Below are 19,354 nucleotides of genomic sequence, written 5' to 3'. Positions count from 1 at the left end.
GGGTTCTTTGGTCATTGTTCTACAACTTTTGTGCCCATGTTGCCTGCACATTGCTCATTAATGGAAGCTGAAAACTCATAGGGCACATCTAGAAAATCCCCTACCTAGATCTGTCCTGTGTCCTAGGCTGAGCACTGCAGTCTTTCCACATGCATTTAGGGGTAGGGATAGTAGAGCAAACAGCCCCTCCCTTTTTACAGTCATCACCTGAATTCAAGCCCTGACCCAAATCTCTCTGGTACCTCTCTTAGCCCTCAACTGAAGGGCCTCCCGGATTGAGCCAGCAAGTGGAGGCAAGGAAGATTAACCTACTCAACACCTTCCTCTCTTCTTCACAGTTGAAATACAACTTCCTAGCTAAACCCTTGTTCTGGCTTCCATCCCAGAAGGATGCTGTCTGCAACAAGGAACACAATTAAGACTCAACACATGCATCAGATTGCACACATTTTTCATGGCCTCTCCTTTCACTCACATTCTAGCCATCACCGCCCCAGCTCCTATTTATTCTTGGGCAATTATGGTGGGGAGAGAATTCTTTTCTTCTCCCATCGTCCACCCACCTAAGCTTCTCAGTCTTAAACTCTTAGTGTTTTGAGGCAAAGTTATGTAGCCTTCAAAGTGATAGATCAACCACGAAAGATGCAGGCATCTACTGCAATTGTGTCTGAAGGAACAGAATACCCCCTTGAATAATGCAACTTTGTCTTAAAGGCCTGATAAAATTTTAGGGCCTGTAAGATGACAGCAGAACTATCAGGAAAGGTGGGCAACACAATGAAAACCCAAGTCAATAGCTGCAGCTTCTCTAACAGTATCTGGAAGAACAAGGAAATCATGTCAACCAGTAAGAGAGAGTTTTCACTCTCCAGTTTTCAGCCAAATGTTAGAGGTTCACTTTCATAAAAATGGCAATGGCTGCAATGGTAATTCTTGTTTCTCTAGTTATTAAATATACACAGTTGAAGTAACTCTAGGACAGACAATGGAATCCAAGATTTTGAAACCTTCCTCATAAGCCCTGTTTTATGAAGAGCTTTGTCTGAGGGATTGCTACCCATCAACTTTTCAGAACAAGCACTTTTGCAATGTCTTAGAGCATCCGGCTTTGTTTCCACTTGGAAACAGAGCCGGATGCTCTAAGACATTGCAAAAGTGTTTACAAGTGGAAACAGCAAGCAGAAAGATGGTGAGGTGTCTCATGTGGGATTGGTGGGTGGGTGGGTGGGTGGGTGGGTGGGTGTAATCAAACCTCCAGGGTTTTAGGGATTGCAAGCAGGACAGAATGTCACAACACAATGCCAAAATAAATCAGGGTTCTGTTTTTCACACAGGGCAGAGATGGTTGTGCCAGAATTCCTCGAACTCTTCAAAGAAAGAGCCACTGCCCCTTTCTTCGTCTTTCAGGTAATCAAAAAGGATATGCAGCATCAGCCTCTTTTTGAGTTTCTGTTCCTTAAACCCAGAATTCCACAGGCAAAATCTCTTACGTATATTTAAAAATTGTCACCTTCTATTGTACAGTGGCACCTCAGGTTAAGTACTTAATTCGTTCTGGAGGTCCGTTCTTAACCTGAAACTGTTCTTAACCTGAAGCACCACTTTAGCTAATGGGGCCTCCTGCTCCTGCTGCTGCTGCTGCCGCGCCGGTGGAGCACGATTTCTGTTCTCATCCTGAAGCAAAGTTCTTAACCTGAGGTACTATTTCTGGGTTAGCGGAGTCTGTAACCTGAAGTGTATGTAACCCGAGGTACCACTGTACTTTGAATCGCACACTCCTGCCATACATACTTACCAGGCTGGTATGGACTTAGATGCTGCTCAGCCCTTCTTGGCACAGAAGCTAGAAAGAAAGGTTGCAGCATTTGGGAATATTTGAGTTTACAGAAAAGGTGCTAAGAGTCGACATGATAGACGTTTGTAAAATTATGCATGACATGGAGAAAGAGAAAAAAATTCCTGCCCTCATAATGCTAGAACTCGTGGACATCCAGTGAAACTGAATATTGGAAGATTCAGGACTTCTTCATGCTGCACATACTTAAACTCTGGAACTTGCTCCCCTCAGAGGCAGTCACAGCCACCAGCTTAGCTGACTTTAGAAGCAGATTAGACAAACCTCTTGTCTTCATCATGGAGGATAAGGATATCTGTGGCCGCCTGCTGTGGTTGCTATGCTCTGCCTCCACAGCTGGAAGCAGTTCTCTTCGGATTACCAGCCACTGAAACGGCTTCCCCCTGCGGTCATCTGGGTGGCCCCTATGAGAAAAGGGCGCTGGGCCAGGTGGGGCATTGGCCTGATTCAGCTTACTGTTCTTAAGTTAAAATTACAGTGGTGCCTCGCAAGACGAAAAGAATCCGTTCTGTGATTCTCTTCGTCTAGTGGTTTTTTCGTCCTGCGAAGCAAGCCCATTGACGGATTAGCGCTATTAGCGGCTTTTAGCGGCTTATCTGCTGATCGGATCAGCTGATTAGCGGCTTAGAAAAGGGGGGGAAGGGGAAAAAACAGCAGGAACTCGCAAGACATTGTCATCTTGCGAAGCAAGCCCATAGGAAATTCGTTTTGCGAAGCACCTCCAAAATGGAAAACTCTTTCGTCTAGCGAGTTTTCCGTCTTGCGAGGCATTCGTCTTGCGGGGCACCACTGTAATGTTTTCTTAAAAGTTTTCAGTGTGTATAAAATATCAGATGTTTATGTGAATAACAAATTTATACAGGCCCAGACTCTCCCCTCGTATCCCACATGGACCTTCTTGGAGGGCCTGGTGAGTCTAGTAACAAAAGGTTTGCGTTAGGCTGTTGCAGTTTTTGTCTTCTCTCTTCGGTCATTTAACACACACCCGTTTCAAAATGCTTTCAAACCACACAATAATTTGTGGTTCAAGAAAAACAAAGCTAAAGTCCACTTGGGTGCCCAGAACTGGTTTCCATGGTTCTTTGGAACTTGGCCACTATTTCAGCAACCGTTGCAACAATCTTATAAGATGGTCCAGTATTATTTATCCCTCTGTTGCGGACCAAGCACCAAGGCTAGAAGCTTGTCCAAGGCTACCTTGAGGCTACATTTGAGGCTGAGGTGAAACTTAAATGCTTTTAGCCACTGTGCTAACCAAGTCTTCGTCATAGGCCCAAATGGGATTGTTGCTCTGTACCAGTATCGGGAGTGCTTTTTGTCTGTTTCCTACATGTAGGTCTTCTGCGTGGGGTTGTGGTGCCTGGATGAATACTGGTATTACAGTGTCTTCACCCTTTCCATGCTGGTGGCTTTTGAAGCATCTCTCGTCCAGCAGCAAATGAGGAACATGTCAGAGATTCGAAAAATGGGCAACAAACCCTACATGATCCAGGTGAGCCAAGGCAGGAAGTGGTGAGCTGTGCTGTGAGACACTGGTCCTTCCCACTTGGAGACAATCTGATGAGGCGCATGGATTCCGGAACGCTGAATCCCCATAGCTCAGGGTGACCCTAGAGGGCTGATCACTGTGTAGAATGTAGAATGCAGAAGGGAACAGTAATGGCAGTTGCTGGAGAATAAAGCCAAGGCTGTTGGGGTGAACTTGGAGGTGCTGGCAGAGCCGCAGGGATTGTGCCAGCCCCAGGTGGGAGTTAGGAGAATTATCTTGTCATTCAGCTGCTCCTCACCTGCCTAAAGGGTTTGTTATCAACAATACTCCCAAACCCATGGCGATTCTTCTCTTGAACCAATCCCCATGGCTTCCCCATCTCCCCTGTTCATGCAAGGGCATTGGGAAGACAGTTGTCTGCATCATTCTGTCGGTGGTCCTGTCGTTGATCAAGGGAGTGCAGGAGGCTCTTGACCTGGCCAGGCCTGAGCTTCCAAAGGGTCAGATAGATTAACCTGCGGTGGGTAAGTGGTCCAGCAGTCTCCATTCAGGAGTCCTTGAGCCCAAGCTGATATGAATTGTAGGTCTGACGAGGTGAATTTGGGGGAGTTGGTCTGTGGACAGCTCCAGCTCCTCTTCCTCTAGCACCCTAAATGCCACCCTTCTGTGAATTAATAAAGAACAATAGTACTAATAATATCTCTTCCTCTTGCAGGTTTACAGAAACAGGAAGTGGCGTCCAATTTCCAGCGATGAGATAATTCCGGGGGACATTGTGTCCATTGGTAAGATCAGTGTTGCGCTGGTGAGAGCCCTGCCACCCACAGTCTTAACTGGCTCAACTATGTGTATAAATTAGCATGTGCATATTTCATGCAACTTTGTGTCATGGGCCTGAAGCCTGAGTCTTTTCCATACCTGACACAGTCCCTCTTTCAAGAGTCCTGAGACCTTATGAGCAAAGGCCCCACCTTCCCCCCCCCCAGTCCTTCTGAGCATCCAACTCTCACTTCCAGGCCGCTCCCCCCATGAGAACCTTGTGCCGTGCGATGTGCTGCTGCTGCGGGGAAGGTGCATCGTAGATGAAGCCATGTTGACTGGAGAGTCAGTGCCTCAAATGAAGGTTTGCCTGATGATTTCTGCTAATTTAGTCACAATTTATTTAGTGTTAGCAGGATGCTTGGCAGCTATACAATCTGCAGAAGACAGTGCTGACCCAGGAAAACGGACACAGTGAATGTGAAATGGGGAAACGGGCCATATAGATGCTGCGGGGTGGGGCTGCATGAAAGTCGACATAGTGGAAGGGATCAAAAGGGGACACCTGGGGAGTAAGGAGTGAAAGTGAAGGAGGACAAGGAGAGAGGACGTGTAGCTTTGAATAATAAGGAAGAGAAACATGAAGCTGACGGCAGGGGGGGGGAATGGCAGGGATGTGTTCGCTTATGCAGAGGGAGAGATTGCCATGGCAACAAGAGGCAAAGCCAAAATTTTGGAGGAGAGGTTTGGCAATTACTATGAGCAATATGGAACCTCCATATTCAGAGGTGGCGTATTTTAGAGCCTCGGGTAGTGGGACCATCTCATTCTGCCTGCTTGTTGCCAGTGTCCTGTGAGTGGCCGTTGCTGGACTAGATCAATTTGGCCTGATCTGGCAAGGCAGCTTCATCTGTGGGAAGTAATTGGCTTTAGGTAGCAGAGTGAACTCCAGCTGAGTTCAGGATTCACTGGTTTTGGTTGGTTAATGAATCTAAAAAAACAACAGCCCCAAAACAAGGGCAGCTTGTGTGTATCCAGCACAGCTTGTTGGATCCCTTGCCTTGGTAATGTGTGGTGCTCCCTCCCATGGTCCCCAGTGTGGAGTCCTCTGACTTACTGAACAAGAGAAGGAACAGGAAGTGTCTTGTTTTATGCTGGTGGTGCTTTTGTAGTTCCAAATTCAAATTGCAAATAGCACAATGCTTATATTTATTTAAAAACAAACTGGCAAAGCAATCCAGTTATACAAAGCATCAAAGCACAACAACACTTAGTTTTGTTTGTTGAATTTATTAGATGCATTTTTCTAAAAGAAGACTCAAGTTGTCTTGGAGCAGTTAAAATATACAAACATTTATATAAAATGAAACAATAGAAACAGTCACCATAAAATAGTAAAACTGCACTCCCCCAACAGTATAAGGAAACATCAGGGGCGGCCAGTTACCAAAGGCTGATATAAAACTCATCCCATCAAATATCTGGGAGTAGAGGAATGTCAACTTCACACCGAAAAATACTGTTTTTAGATGCTTTTTATTTTATTTTAAATTATATTAAGAACATAAGAGCATCCGTCATTCTGTTCTCACAGTGGCCAATCAGATGCCCCTATAGGAAGCCCACAAGGGAAGCCCTCAGACAAAATATGGGAAGCAGTTCTGAATCACATACCTGATGTGCTCCCTCCAACTGTAGAAGCAGCTGCTGATTTCCAAAGTTGAGGAATGAGGGAGATTCTCAGTCCCTGGATTTTAAGAGTCTTTTGTGTTAAAATATCACTACACATAGCTTGCTCCCTTGTGACCAAGAATGCAGACAGGTGCAGAGCAGGTTGTTGATGTCTGACTACATTTGTACCTGCCTAATGTAGGCGGAATAGTTGGGCCAGGCATATTGGACATCTGTTATCAGTTCCCAAATGTGCTTTTTTCTTCTTCTTTTATTGTAGGAGCCAATCGAAGAGTTAGACCCAGAATATGTCTTGGACATGAAGGCCGATTCCAGATTGCACATAATTTTTGGGGGAACGAAAGTTGTACAGCACATCCCACCGCAAAAAGCAAGCACAGGCCTGAAACGTATGTACATGCCTATCTAGCTTGAATCAATGGCAGGGAAGCTCTTAAAATGTCATTCCCTGAACAGTTTAGTTGCTGCTTGATTGCTGATATAATAAACCCGCTAACTTTAGCACTAAGGGTACCATATATACTTGAGTATAAGCCAACCCGAATATAAGCCAAGGCACCTAATTTTAGCACAAAAAAGGGAAAACTTAATAATAATAATAATAATAATAATAATAATAATAATAATAATAATAATTTTATTTATACCCCGCCCTCCCTAGCCAAGGCCGGGCTCAGGGCGGCTAACAAGCAATAATAAAATGAATGATTACAACTTAAAAACAAAATTAAAATACAACATTAAAATATTGAAACATTAAAATATTAAAATGTAGCCTCATCGCATTATTGACTCGAGTATAAGCCGGTTCACCACACCACAAACCTGGTGGTGGCGGCAGCGGCGGAGGGAGAACAAGCAGCCCAAAAGGGCTGCTTTTGGGCTGCTCGTTCCTCCTCCGCCGACAGTGGCAAAGGCGGAGGAAGAGGAAGGAGCAGCCCAAAAGGGCTCCTTTCGGGCCGCTCGTTCCTCCGCTGCTCGCAAGAGCAGGCATAGGAGCTTCAGTTGGGAGAGGCGCAGTGCAGCTCCTGTGCCTGCCCTTGCAAGAGGCAGGCGGTGGCGGTGGGACCAGCAGCGAGAAAGGGCTCCTTTTGGATTGCTCGTCCCTCCGCCGCGCTGCCCACCTCACTCAAGTATAAACCGAAGGGGGCTTTTTCAGCGTAAAAAATGTGGTGAAAAAGTTGGCTTATACACGAGTATATACGGTAATCTCTCAGTAGGAAAGACCCGTGGAAACCTGTGCTTTCCCTTTTCTTCTCTGGCAGAATTTAAAGTCGTCACTTTTAGCTGTGAGATGAGGATATATACGTGTTCAGAAACTGTGAAACTTTGAGATCAAGTAGAAATGCAGACATTGGTAGTGAAGCAGCTAGCGCTAGAAAAAGCAGAAGGGTCCAGTTTCTCCAACAGAAGCTTCCTGAGTGATTCACGTGACAGAATTAAACTTGCATTATGAAAAAGCATACAGGCAAAAGAGCCAAGCTTGGATAAATTACACAATTAGGGGTAGCTCAAATACTCCTTAATTACAGAATTGTATATTATTTATTCCTTTTGAATAATATGCATTTCTGACAATAATAGGATTTCATTATAGTATGATGCAGATTGGGAAGGCATTTAAAAATATAGAATAAATAAAAAATTCTTTTAAAAAACACAATTTCAAAGGGAGACAGGGGAAACGTTTGCTGAAAATGCTATAAGTCAAGTAAAGGTAAAGGGACTCCTGACCATTCGGTCCAGTCGTGGCCGACTCTGGGGTTGCGGCGCTCATCTCGCTTTGTTGGCCGAGGGAGCCAGCGTACAGCTTCCGGGTCATGTGGCCAGCATGACTAAGTCACTTCTGGCAAACCAGAGCAACGCACGGAAACACCGTTTACCTTCCCGCTGCTAGGTTGGCAGGAGCTAGGACTGAGCAACGGGAGCTCACCCCGTCGCGGGGATTCGTACCACCAACCTTCTGATCGGCAAGTCCTAGGCCCTGTGGTTTAACCCACAGCACCACCTGCGTCCCTATAAGTCAGATACAACTCCTTCAAAACATGATCCAAGAGAAACTGCCTGAGCCTGGAAGAGAGGGAGAGGCACTATGATTCACCACAGATCTACCAACACCTTTGCGTCTTCTGCGCTGTGTAAGCTTAGACTGGTTTCTGCATGTTGCAGCTTCCTTCCTTCGCTTTAGCTCTTCTGCATTTCTTGATGGTCTGTCCTGGCGCCATGTAGCAGCTGAAGCCAAAGTGTTCATGTCCGAAGGACTTCTTTGGAAGAACTGCACAACTTGACCTATTCATCTGCTCGTTTTTTCATACCAACATGTTGCGTAATCCATTTCCTTTGTACCTCTTCACAGCGGTTGATAACGGGTGTGTGGCTTATGTTCTAAGGACAGGCTTCAATACATCTCAGGTAAGAAACGAGACCCACTGGGCTTCTGCTTGCACAACTGTCACCCAAAATTGGTTTGGGTTTTGTGTCAGGAGAACCCTCAGAACAACACTTCGAGGGAGGAGGGGGCAGACCACTGTACTTAACATGAGATAGTAGAAACCTGTTTTCATGTTTATTTTACCCTTGGGAGTAATCCACCTGACTTGGCACGTAAAGAGACAAAGACTTGTCTGGATATTTAGCTCCACCTTCAGGAGCCCTTGATTATCAAGGGACTTCTGTTTGCCTTCCTGAAGCTTCTGATAACCCTTGAAGCTCTCCTAAGTAAACTGGCGATTGTGTTGAGCTGAGGACTTAGGAGAGCTAATCTTGGAAGCAAGCCCTGGGAACCATTTGCTACTGTCCTAAGAGCAGATGGTGCTTTCAGTCTTGCTACAACTGTTTTATATATCAGTCTGATTTTTCAGGGAGTAAACTGTTTAGCCAGCAGGGTCCTTCTTACTGAACTACAGTGGGCAGGTGAATCTCAATAAGAAGTTCTTAAAAGTCTTGTTTTATTGCTCTCTCACTGCCCCTGGTCTCAAGTTAACTAAAAACATTTCCTGCCACTTCTCCTGAGGGAGGTTATTGCTGCCTCCCCCTGACAACTCTTCCTTCCTCCCAGGGGAAGCTTCTGCGTACCATCCTGTTTGGTGTGAAGCGGGTGACAGCCAACAACTTGGAGACCTTCATCTTCATCCTCTTCCTGCTCGTCTTTGCCATTGCAGCGGCAGCGTATGTGTGGGTTGAAGGTGATTTTTTATTTCTGGAACCTATGTTTCTTACAGATCAGAAAATAGTATCAGTGAGGGCACAGGTTGGGGTTTCATAGAAGGAGCATACATTTGATACGGCTGCCTGAGTGTTGACGGGGATGCAGCCTCACCTAGATGGTTTTTTCCTTGATGATGGGCTGTCCTACTATGTATCCATTGCCCCCTAGAACAGTAAATCCTGTACACATGATTTGGCAGCCTTTTCTGTGGGTGGAGATGCTGAGATCACAAGAAACTTAACTCTTTTTTTTAAAAAAAAAGAAATCATTTCTCCTGGCACACTAGCAGTTCTCTTGTAGCCCATAGGCATTCTGCAGCATGTGGTTTGGGAAACATTGTTCGGATTGTATTGGTGGACTTTGCAGCAGTAAAATTGCATAAATATGTGTCTGCTCCCCTTCCCAAGGCACCAAGGACCCCAGCAGGAACCGTTACAAGCTCTTTCTGGAATGCACTTTAATCCTCACCTCAGTTGTCCCACCTGAACTCCCCATCGAGCTCTCTCTGGCCGTCAACACCTCACTCATTGCTCTCGCCAAATTGTGTAAGTACCAAACCTCACCAAGAAATGAAGCTGCAGGCTTTGAAATTGCAGGGGGTGAAACTGCTGACCTGATTGCATTTCTAGAAAGTGTCCCTGTTTTATTTATTTCACAACTTGTTCTACCCTCAGGTTCTGAGCAGTTTGCTAACTTTATTTTTATTGCAGGATACTGTGTTCTACAATATTTGACTATTATGGCCTTATAAACAAAGCGCAACATAAGAAGTTTCTTATATAATAGTTGGCTAGATGTAGGGGTCTTGTCCAGCACTTATCCCCTCTCAGATTCCCATAGACTTCAGGTCACATGAACAAGGGGCTTAATCTTTCCCTTCTCTCCCCCCTCTCCCCACGTTTTGATTTAGAATGCCTACCATCCTGTCTCATGGACTTGAGTGTCCTCCTATGAGATGTCTGGGACCATTGGCCCGAGAGCGGAATCCCTCTTGCCACGGTGAAGCAGCCCATAGTTCTTAGAACCACTGGCTTTGTTGCCCTATTCCTCCTAGAAGTATGCATTTGTAAAAACTCATTACTAAAATAAACCCTTTCTCTTCCATGGCCACTCAGTCCATGCCCAAACAGAACTGTTTCATGTTTACCATCTGAGAGGTGGGTATACCCTTTATCTTGTAATTGCATAGCAAATGAACACAAGCAAGTTTGACCTTTTGTTAAACTTACTGGGTAGTAGCCACAAAGACTTATGCTTGTGCAACAGAATTGCCCATCCCTCTTCTCCCCCCCATATGCCCCCCAGAACTGTTTTTGGGGTTTTCTCAAGCCTCCAGAACAGCTTTGGCAGTGGGCATGCAAGGAGAGGGGAAGTTCTGTTGCACAAGCAAAGTGACTTCACTGGGTACAGACCCCCGTGTCGTTTTCCTCACTTGAATTGTGAATGTGTGTGCAGGAGCGTGCACACATGCCTCCTCCTCTGCTTGGAGGGAGGGCAGTGATGGAGGAGGCCTTCACACAAAAAGGAAGGTATATTTTAAATTTCTGACCACCATGAGTGGGGCCCAGTAGAAAAAAAGGGGGGTAGTGATCGCTGACCTCTCCCTCTCTCTTTGTTTTCTTGAAGATGTTTACTGCACCGAGCCATTCCGCATCCCCTTTGCAGGGAAGGTCCAGATTTGCTGCTTTGATAAAACGGGCACCCTGACCAGTGACAGCCTAGTGGTGAGAGGTGTGGCTGGGCTCAGGTAGGTCCTTGGTGGGGTGAGCCAAAGGAGGCTGTTCAGAGCTATCATGGGCTCTCTTCATTTTTTAAATTATTACTATTATTTTATTTTATTTTATTTTATTTGTGAGTCACTTTATCTTGCCCAGGGCCACCCAAAGAGACTTACAAACAAACAAAAGCCTCACCTGTGTTCTCAGGCAATAATAGAGTTATCCAGCCAGGATATCTACCTTCAGCTTCGCTTCCAAGCCCCCTGACCATTGGTCATTCGGGCTTGGGCTGATGGGAGGGCCACAGCTTCCCCATCCCTGGCAGAGAAGATTGTAAAAGTAATGTTTGCATGTAGCCGCTAGCAAATTCTCATTTCCACATTGGTTATTGGAACCGCTATATGTTCACTGTAATAATAATCTGCATCCTTCTCAAGTCCTCTGTCATACTAATGTCAGTAGTTGTCCTTCAGCTGGAGTAATTGATCTCTGTGTAATCTCCACTATTGCAGAGATGGGAAAGAGGTGACCCCTGTGTCTGACATTCCTATTGAAACACATCGAGTCATCGCCACATGCCACTCTCTTATGCAGCTGGATGATGGGACTCTGGTGGGTGACCCTCTGGAGAAAGCCATGCTAACGGCTGTGGAATGGACTCTGACCAAAGGTAGGCTTGCTTCATTTCTGAGCTGCCTGCCTTTTTCCATAGCTCCCTTACCTTTCAATTCTACTAGAGTGAGCGAAGCTTGCCTGCAACTTTCTTTCACAATATTTGGAACTAGGTGTGAATCAGCATCTGACTAGCCAGCTGGTCTGACTCTGAGGCTGCTTCAGTGTTTCCAGAAGCCCCTTTTATGTTCCGTGACTGTGCGCTGGGGGAGCCAGGGCTTCCTTGTTCTGCTAAGGGGCTCAGGGCCCCTTTGTCTCTCCCAGGAGCCCAAGGGGAGGGTTGCTGCTTGTGGTGCTGTTGAACCCTTTCAGGATTTCCCGATCTCTTTGTTTCCAGATGAGAAAGTTTTCTCCCGAAGTATTAAAACTCAGGGACTGAAAATTCACCAGCGCTTTCATTTTGCCAGTGCCCTGAAAAGAATGTCGGTCTTGGCTTCCTACGAGAAGGTCGGCTCCACTGATCTGTGTTACGTTGCAACTGTGAAGGGGGCCCCGGAGACGCTGCACAAAATGGTGAGCAAAGGGAGATGGGTGTGACTTTATTGTTATAGCCATGAAATGGGCTGGTGCCAAGGCAGGGAATGCTTAGGAACTGAGCAGGATTGGACACGGAGAGGAGCCTTGCGACTCACAGACTGGAAGACCTTCCCAAAAGAAGTACTTGAATCTTCCACACATTGGCCTAGTGGCAGATGAGCATTTTATGCCCTGGATTGTGGGGAGGCCAGGTAACATGCCAAAGATAGGAGGGCGTAGCAGCAAGGCCCATGCAGCTAAGCGGGGTCGGGGGTGGGGAGCCAAATGGCCGGAGCTGAAAGCGTGATACCCAGAGTGCCTTTGATTTCGTGAAGTGCTCTATTATCAAAACAATCTTTGGCAGCTTGACAATGCTGTTGTTAAACTTTAGTCGGGGTTTTTTTGCTAGAACGTAAGAACCCTTCTGGATCAGTCCAAAAGCCCATCTAGTCCCGCATTCTGTGTTCACCTTGGCAAACCAGATGCCTCTGGGAAGATGGCAAGCAGGGCAGGATGAGTGCAGCTGTGCTGTTCCCACTTAGGTTCCCCAGCAACTGATCTGCTGAGCCACCATAACTAGCAGCCTTACCTGCATGTAGCTAAGCCTCTGTTGAAGCCGTCTAAGTTGGCAGCCTCTACTACAGCTTGTGGGAATGAATGCAATGTCTCTCCTGGACCTGGTAACCTTCAGCTTCACCCTCCAAGGCTGCCGGAGCCTCTGCTGTTCTGGTGCTTTGTGGCTCACAAGGAGACATGCTCAGGGCGGGGGGCTTCTTTCTTCTGCCTTCACATTCTTTTGTGACTGTCCCTCTTTGCCCCTCTCTTTTCTCGTGCAGTTCTCTCAGTGCCCCAGTAGCTACAACAGTATCCACACAGAGATCTCACGCGAGGGAGCCCGGGTCCTGGCACTCGGCTACAAGGAATTGGGACACCTCACGCATCAGCAGGTAGGCTTTGGCCTGCACAGGCAACACCTTCCACATGCTCTGTCGGAACCCTCTGGCTGTGGGAGGTGCCTCTGTATGTGCCGGATTGTGGCCTCTCTTATGGGTAAAGTTAGTTGTGCTAGAGATAAACTGAAGGATAAAACCAGCCCACACTGGCCCGTTGCTCATGGTTGGCCTTGAACGCCTCTTCCTTCCTTTTGCGGGGTAGAGAGGAGCATTCAGGGTTGCTTTTCACATGGCAAGGTCAATCTGTGCAGCCTGGCTAGAAGTCTGCTTCTGAAGTGTGGCAGCCGCCACACTGTTCTGAGTGCACAAGTGACCTGGCCAAAGGGTTTACAGTCCAAAATAAATGCACAAGGCAGCCTAGAGGGAGAAGTTAGAAACTGACAGATGAGGATGAGTGGAAGGCCATGTCAATGTGGGTTTTTTAGCAAAGACACCCCCCCCCCAGCCCAGTAAGTGCAATGTGGAAGGGAAAAGCCTTTATGACTTTAGAGGAAGGGGCAGAAGGCAGAGAGATGGGAGGGAACTCAGGGAGTTGGTGGACAATGAATGAGTTTCTGTGTGTGGTGGAGAGAGTTGATGTGAGAGAAGATGACGATTGGACTGGAGAGTTTGTGGTTATGCAGAGTGAGAAGGGGTGAGCAAAAAGATTTGGGCGGAGTAAACTGATCAAGCCCAGTGGAAAAGGAAGTCTGCTGACTGGTTGGCAAGTTGGTTGGAATCGGCTGCCCTGGGCAGGGGGGCTGGGTTTTCCATGACGCTCATCTGTGCCAGAGCAGGTGCTATTTAAGTGGGCAAGGATTTCTGACTTAGCACAAGCATGGGGGGAAGTTAGTCAATGGTCTCCAGCACACCACCTTCGCAAAGCAGGATTCCAGGTGAGACCTGGATGCTCTTTGACATGTCGGATTGCCATGTGAGGTATGGACTAGAAAGTTTACCAAGCAATCCCAATGTTGTCCGCAGTCTGAGGGTTGCCCCTAGAATCAGGGTGTGAATTTCTATGGGAGATTCTTCATGTGGGGCATCTAAATATTCGGTTGGACAAAGCGCTGATCTTTGTTCTCCCTCTCATCTGAAGGCACGAGAGATGAAACGAGAGTTGCTTGAGTGTGACCTGCGATTCATGGGCTTCATCGTGGTCTCGTGCCCCCTTAAAGTGGACTCCAAGCCCGTCATCCGTGAAATCCTCAATGCCTCGCATCATGTGAGTGAAAAAGCATGCCTGCTGGCTGAGATGTAGTGGAAGACGGAGACAGGGGAGTCCTAGGCAAGCTAAGGAACTGGCCTGCACAGTCCCACCTGCTTTCCTATTTCTGTCCCTGCTGCTCCTCCTCCTCCCCCCACTTGTCCAGAGTCTTTGTTTCCCATTTGCTGCCGTTTTGAACAAAAGTCCTCTTGTCTCATTGTGATCAGCCCTTCCCCATGCACAGCAAATCCCAAGGCAAAGATTTGAGCATAATGCCAAGGTGTACAAGAATGATGTTTCCCTCCTCCACACTCTTTAAGAATCCTCTGCTTGGGAGATTGGAGATGTCCTATGCTTGCAGGGGAAAAAACTCTTCACTCTCATGATCACATAAGTTGATAAGCTAGGATGGTGCTCCAGAGAGGCACTGCTGCAGAAAAGATAAGAATCTGAAACATAATAAGAGCCCGGGTGGGTGAGATCAAAAGCCTGACTAGCCCAGCATCCTGTTTCACCTGAGCCTCTTAGCTGCCTCTGGCACCCCTCTAGGCTGGCTGAGATGGCAGGAGACACCCCTGCCAGTGGCTCCCCAAGACATCCTGGAAGGTTTCATTTAGTGCTTGTAGCTAAAGGACCATTCCAGGATGAGAGAGCTCCCCACTGTGTTTGGGGGGGGGGGTGGTAGGCCAGAGAGGAGAAGAAGCAAGCTATCCTTCATGCAAATGAAGTATTCCCCAACCCACCCCCATCAGGTGGGAAGGTATACTGCACTTCTGGGGATGGAATAGAGATAATTATTGGGGCTGAGGGGGACAGTGGAGAGGTTTGAAAGATGGAGGGATGTGTCAAATGGCTCTTATTGTAACGGTTGTTGAGTTTGCGATATCGCTGGTGGTGGAAAGTTGGCCAAGACAAGGGAATGTGCTATGATCTTCCCTATTGTACAGAAAGAGGTTTCTTTCCTCCAGCAAAATATTTGTTTCCTCCATATTTTGCTGGAGGTTTGTTTCCTCCAGCAAAAGATGTTTCAGAAACCACACACGCACAGAAGAGAACATGCTTTGAGGTACAATGTAACACTAATTTTGTGATATGCAAAACAGTTTTTTAAAGCTTTTTCCAGCCCCTCTGATCCAGGTCTGTGTGGCACATGTGCATTGCATCTCCAGTCCCTGCTTAGGAAAAAGTCCCTTGATGCTGCCATTTACTTCTTCTCAGGTAGTGATGATAACAGGCGACAACCCCTTGACTGCCTGCCACGTGGCCCAAGAGCTGCACTTCACCCAGAAGGAGCAGACGCTCATCCTGCAGCCGCCCTGTGACAAAGGTAGAGAGGCTGAGGGAGGCAGGTGGACGTGGTCAGGGTGGAGCAGATAATCACCCAGAGCCCCACAAGGCAGCAGCACAGGGCTAGGATTCTGTGATGCTGAAAAAGCATAGGAATAGTACAGAACATGGTACACAGTGTATAATTCAGCTTTCTGAAGGTGCTGGTGAAAGGTCTTGCCCTGGTTAGCACAGGGGGGTCAGTTTACTACTACGAGCTATGTATGGTGTAGAAATGCAGTGTGAGAAATGTGATGGAGACTTTGGAAGCAGCTGCAAATGGTTGATAGGTAGTGGAAGGGACATGTGCGGGGGGGGGGGGAGGCTTGTTGAGTGTACATGGAGGGGGGGAATTTGGGATGGTGGAGCCCAGGATAGCTCTCTTCCCTGGGCTGGTTCTGCAAAGCAGGCAGCCCCTCCTCATGCTCCCCCTTAATCAAACCCATGCTTGCCTCCCCCTTAATCAAACCCTCTATTCTAGATTGCAGCTGGCAATGGCAGTCCATCAGCGGCACCGTCACTCTCCCCATCGTCCCAGATTCCCTACAGGAGCTGACCAGGGACCACAACCTGTGTGTCACAGGAGAGGGGCTCTCTCAGCTGCAGGCCACAGATGCCCAGCTGCTGCTTCGGCTCATTCCACATGTGCAGGTCTTCGCGCGAGTTGCACCCAAGCAGAAGGTGAGAGGTGCTTCCTCACCGCAACGTTCTTCAGGCCCTTGTGGCTAGCGACCCCAAGGGGGCATGTTTCTCTCATCCACTAGTAGTAAAAGAGCAGCAGGTGTTTGGGTTGTCCCTGGCTCAGCGGAACAAATGGACAGCCTACATCCTGGCATATAGCACCATCTTTGAAGAGTTTGCATCCTGTATCTGCCATTGTGCTCTTGGAGTGGCCTGGAGCCCAGTCACTGCCTCTTAGTCAAATCTACCTCAGAGGTGGAATGTTGCAGGAATAGCAAGTGCCTTGGAGTCAAAATCCTGGGCACAGCTGTACAGATAAAAAATTAAATGGATAATAATATCCTTTTATCAGAGCAACTTCTGCTAGTATAAGAACATGCAGACTTTCACTTGCCTCTTTGGTCTAACTAGAAGTGGGCTGCCTCTTTTACCACAAGCACCAGATGTCCCTGTACTTGTTTTTTATCACTTGACTCTTGCCATCAAATGCATAAGCTTAGTGGAGTCATGGAAAGGATTTTGTCTGCTGCCAAATGGGCTCCCTTACCTTCCCATTGAATGAGGATGCTGACATGTAGTCAACTCACAAGAGTCTACATGTTTGGGTGAAGAGAAGCAATTTGAGCAGAGGACGGCAGGCCCTCTTCCTCACTCTGTTTTCTCATTGCAGGAGTTTGTTATCACAACACTGAAGGGGCTTGGCTACGTGACGCTGATGTGTGGGGATGGGACCAATGATGTGGGAGCTCTGAAGCATGCTGATGTGGGTGAGTCTTTATTCTGTTCAGAAAGTGCCACTGATTAATTGAATTTCGGATTTTTAAAAATGAATATTTAATGGACAAGCTTACATAGGCCAGGCATGGATGGCAATCTTCAGTTTATGAGGCATTTCTCCCACCTCTTACAAAAGAAGAGGCTACCTCTTCAACTTACAGCTTCTGTGTGCTTTGAGCAACATATACTCAGCCTACTGATCAATTTTGCAGGTGTCATAGTAAAACTTTTCGTGCTACCCTCTCCTCTAAAAAGCCTCCTTCCTATCCAGGGAACTGCCTAAACTTTTCTGTTCTGAAAGCAGCTTGCCAGACACCTCCCAATATCTTCTGTGATCTGACTTGTTCTTGCAGGAGTGGCTCTACTGGCCAATGCACCTGAACGCATTCCTGAGCGCAGGAAGAGGCCGCCCCGCGATGGCCCTGCTGAGGGGAGACCTGCTTTGCCCCCCTCCCTGGTTGGGAGCAACATGAGGCCGACCTCCCGGGCTGCCAAGCACAGGGTTATGTTGCACAGAGAAGAGCAGCTGGCCATGCAGCGGGTAAGTTGCTGGGTTCTCCTTCCCTTGTGCTTCAGGACCTTTTCCTTTGTGAAATTCCAAGAGGTTACAGGGAGAGACACACTTGGCTCTGCCCCTGCACCCATTGTATGCTGGAAGAAAAGTCACGAGGGTGAATGGAAGCTGGCCTTGTCCTTAGTCTGACCTAGATTTAAAAAAATAATGAAATTCCAGTGACCATGAACCAAGCAACTCTGTCCTCTTCGTGTCCTCTTTCCTTTTCCTAGTGACTGGCTTTGTAAGGTTGGCATTTGGAATGTATCTCTGAGGATAGCTTTGCTGTGGATTAAACCGCATGTCTTCTGTCCCCCCCCCCCATTCTTCCTAACAGGAGAGAATTAGCCAGGTGCTGAAGGATCTGGAGGAGGAGCAAGTCCCCATTGTGAAGTTGGGTGATGCCAGCATTGCGGCTCCTTTCACTTCCAAGCTGTCCTCAATTCAGTGCAGTAAGTAGGGAGGGGAGAGAACTTGTTTGGGCAAGGAAGTACTTGGACCAACTCGGAAGGATGGGGACACCTCCAGGCATGTTTTGCATGTAAATGCAACCATTGAGCCTCTTTTTTTGCACTGTTTGTGTGCATGTGACTAACTTGGAATCTTTAAACTATGCACGTTTTATGTTTGCACTGTAAGAGGTGAAGTGCAATATTAGTCTGGCACTGTGTATGGGAAGGGGCTGGGAAAGCATGAAACAGCTCTTCTGAGTCCTGCCCCACCCAGCTTTTTAATTTGATTTCCAGTTTGTGGCCTCCAGAGCAACCCAAGCCAGTCCACTAGAGAAGGTTTCATTGACTGAGTGCCCAGAGTAGGGCTGAAACTGGCCTTCTGCCAGCCGTGTAGATCTAAAGAGGGAAGGGCAACTAGTACATCTCAAAATGTTATTTGCTCCTCCAGTCTGCCATGTGATCAAGCAGGGCCGCTGCACTCTGGTCACCACGCTCCAGATGTTCAAGATCTTGGCTCTGAACGCACTAATCTTGGCCTACAGCCAGAGTGTCCTTTACTTGGAAGGGGTCAAGTTCAGTGATTTCCAGGCTACATTGCAAGGGCTGCTGCTGGCTGGCTGCTTCCTTTTCATCTCCCGGTCGAAGGTAAGAAAGGTTCCTCTGCCCAGAAAAGGCCGTTCTACCCTGTTCATCATTTGCACTCTTTCCTTACAGCCCTTCCATGTTTTAAAGCACGGGTGTCAAACACAAGGCCCGCGGGCCGAATCCGGCCCGCCAGACCTCGTCATGTGGCCCGTGGCATCAAGGGCGAGGAAGCAAACTTCTCGTCCTTTTTACTGGTCCCGACCCAGATTTTAGGGTCCGCATTCCGGCGGAGGCTCTCTGCCTTTCTAAAAAGTGACCCACATGAACAGCCTTCCCTGCCTGCTTGCAGACAGGGCTCCAACCGACGCGCCCCCTCGGCGCTGCCTACCGGCCAGTCCTGCAACTTTCGGCTGCCTCACGGGCCGGGCAAAGAGGCTTTCTGCTCGCTCGGTCCAGTCCGGGGCTCGCTGCAGAGGAGGCGGTCCCGCAAAGCCGAGCTCCAAGCCGTCTGCCTCCACCCCTCGGAGCCTTCCAGGCGCAGCTGCTCGATGGGGCGGGTCGCACGCGCGGCAACTTTTGGAGCCCGAGAGCCGTGGAGTCTGGCAGGGAGCGAGAGCCACGCTTGGGGCGCCGCTCACTCACTCGCTCGGGCCGCAAGAAGAGGCCGCTGCGGCGCTGCAGCTGGCGAGGAGATGGCCAGGGGCGCGGGGCCAGGGGCTGGCTGGGGGTCACCCTGGTGGGTAAGTAGCGGGGCCGGCAGGCGGGGAAGGGAACGGCGGAGGCGAGTGGAGAGCGGGGACCTGGCGCAGGTCCTGCCGCAGGCGGCGCACCCTGGCTGGGCTGGGAGAGGCGAAGCTGCTGCCGGTTCAGCTGCGCAGAGTGGGGTGGAGGGAGCCGGGCGGGCAGGCGGTGTGCCACACCGCAAAGCAGGG

General features: G+C 48.3%; 1 protein-coding gene across 1 annotated transcript in view; it reads left to right on the top strand.

Moving 5' to 3' along the window:
• ATP13A1 (ATPase 13A1) overlaps window positions 1-19,354 on the top strand; it is a 31,369-nt gene that overhangs the window by 6,757 nt on the left and 5,258 nt on the right. The window contains exons 4-22 of the mRNA XM_082207829.1: window positions 1,335-1,407; window positions 3,192-3,347; window positions 4,060-4,129; window positions 4,361-4,467; window positions 6,055-6,184; window positions 8,152-8,207; window positions 8,854-8,980; window positions 9,411-9,548; window positions 10,630-10,750; window positions 11,234-11,391; window positions 11,731-11,906; window positions 12,746-12,856; window positions 13,941-14,066; window positions 15,267-15,375; window positions 15,856-16,055; window positions 16,726-16,822; window positions 17,186-17,373; window positions 17,723-17,837; window positions 18,286-18,482. Coding sequence (XP_082063955.1) covers window positions 1,335-1,407; window positions 3,192-3,347; window positions 4,060-4,129; window positions 4,361-4,467; window positions 6,055-6,184; window positions 8,152-8,207; window positions 8,854-8,980; window positions 9,411-9,548; window positions 10,630-10,750; window positions 11,234-11,391; window positions 11,731-11,906; window positions 12,746-12,856; window positions 13,941-14,066; window positions 15,267-15,375; window positions 15,856-16,055; window positions 16,726-16,822; window positions 17,186-17,373; window positions 17,723-17,837; window positions 18,286-18,482 — 2,455 coding nt within the window. The remainder of the gene's footprint in view (window positions 1-1,334; window positions 1,408-3,191; window positions 3,348-4,059; window positions 4,130-4,360; window positions 4,468-6,054; window positions 6,185-8,151; window positions 8,208-8,853; window positions 8,981-9,410; window positions 9,549-10,629; window positions 10,751-11,233; window positions 11,392-11,730; window positions 11,907-12,745; window positions 12,857-13,940; window positions 14,067-15,266; window positions 15,376-15,855; window positions 16,056-16,725; window positions 16,823-17,185; window positions 17,374-17,722; window positions 17,838-18,285; window positions 18,483-19,354) is intronic.

Source organism: Podarcis vaucheri, assembly GCF_965113315.1.
Source record: "Podarcis vaucheri genome assembly, chromosome: 2".
Lineage (NCBI taxonomy): Eukaryota > Metazoa > Chordata > Lepidosauria > Squamata > Lacertidae > Podarcis > Podarcis vaucheri.
Note: the sequence above shows the minus strand (reverse complement) of the source record. Positions and strands in the feature narration are given on the sequence as shown.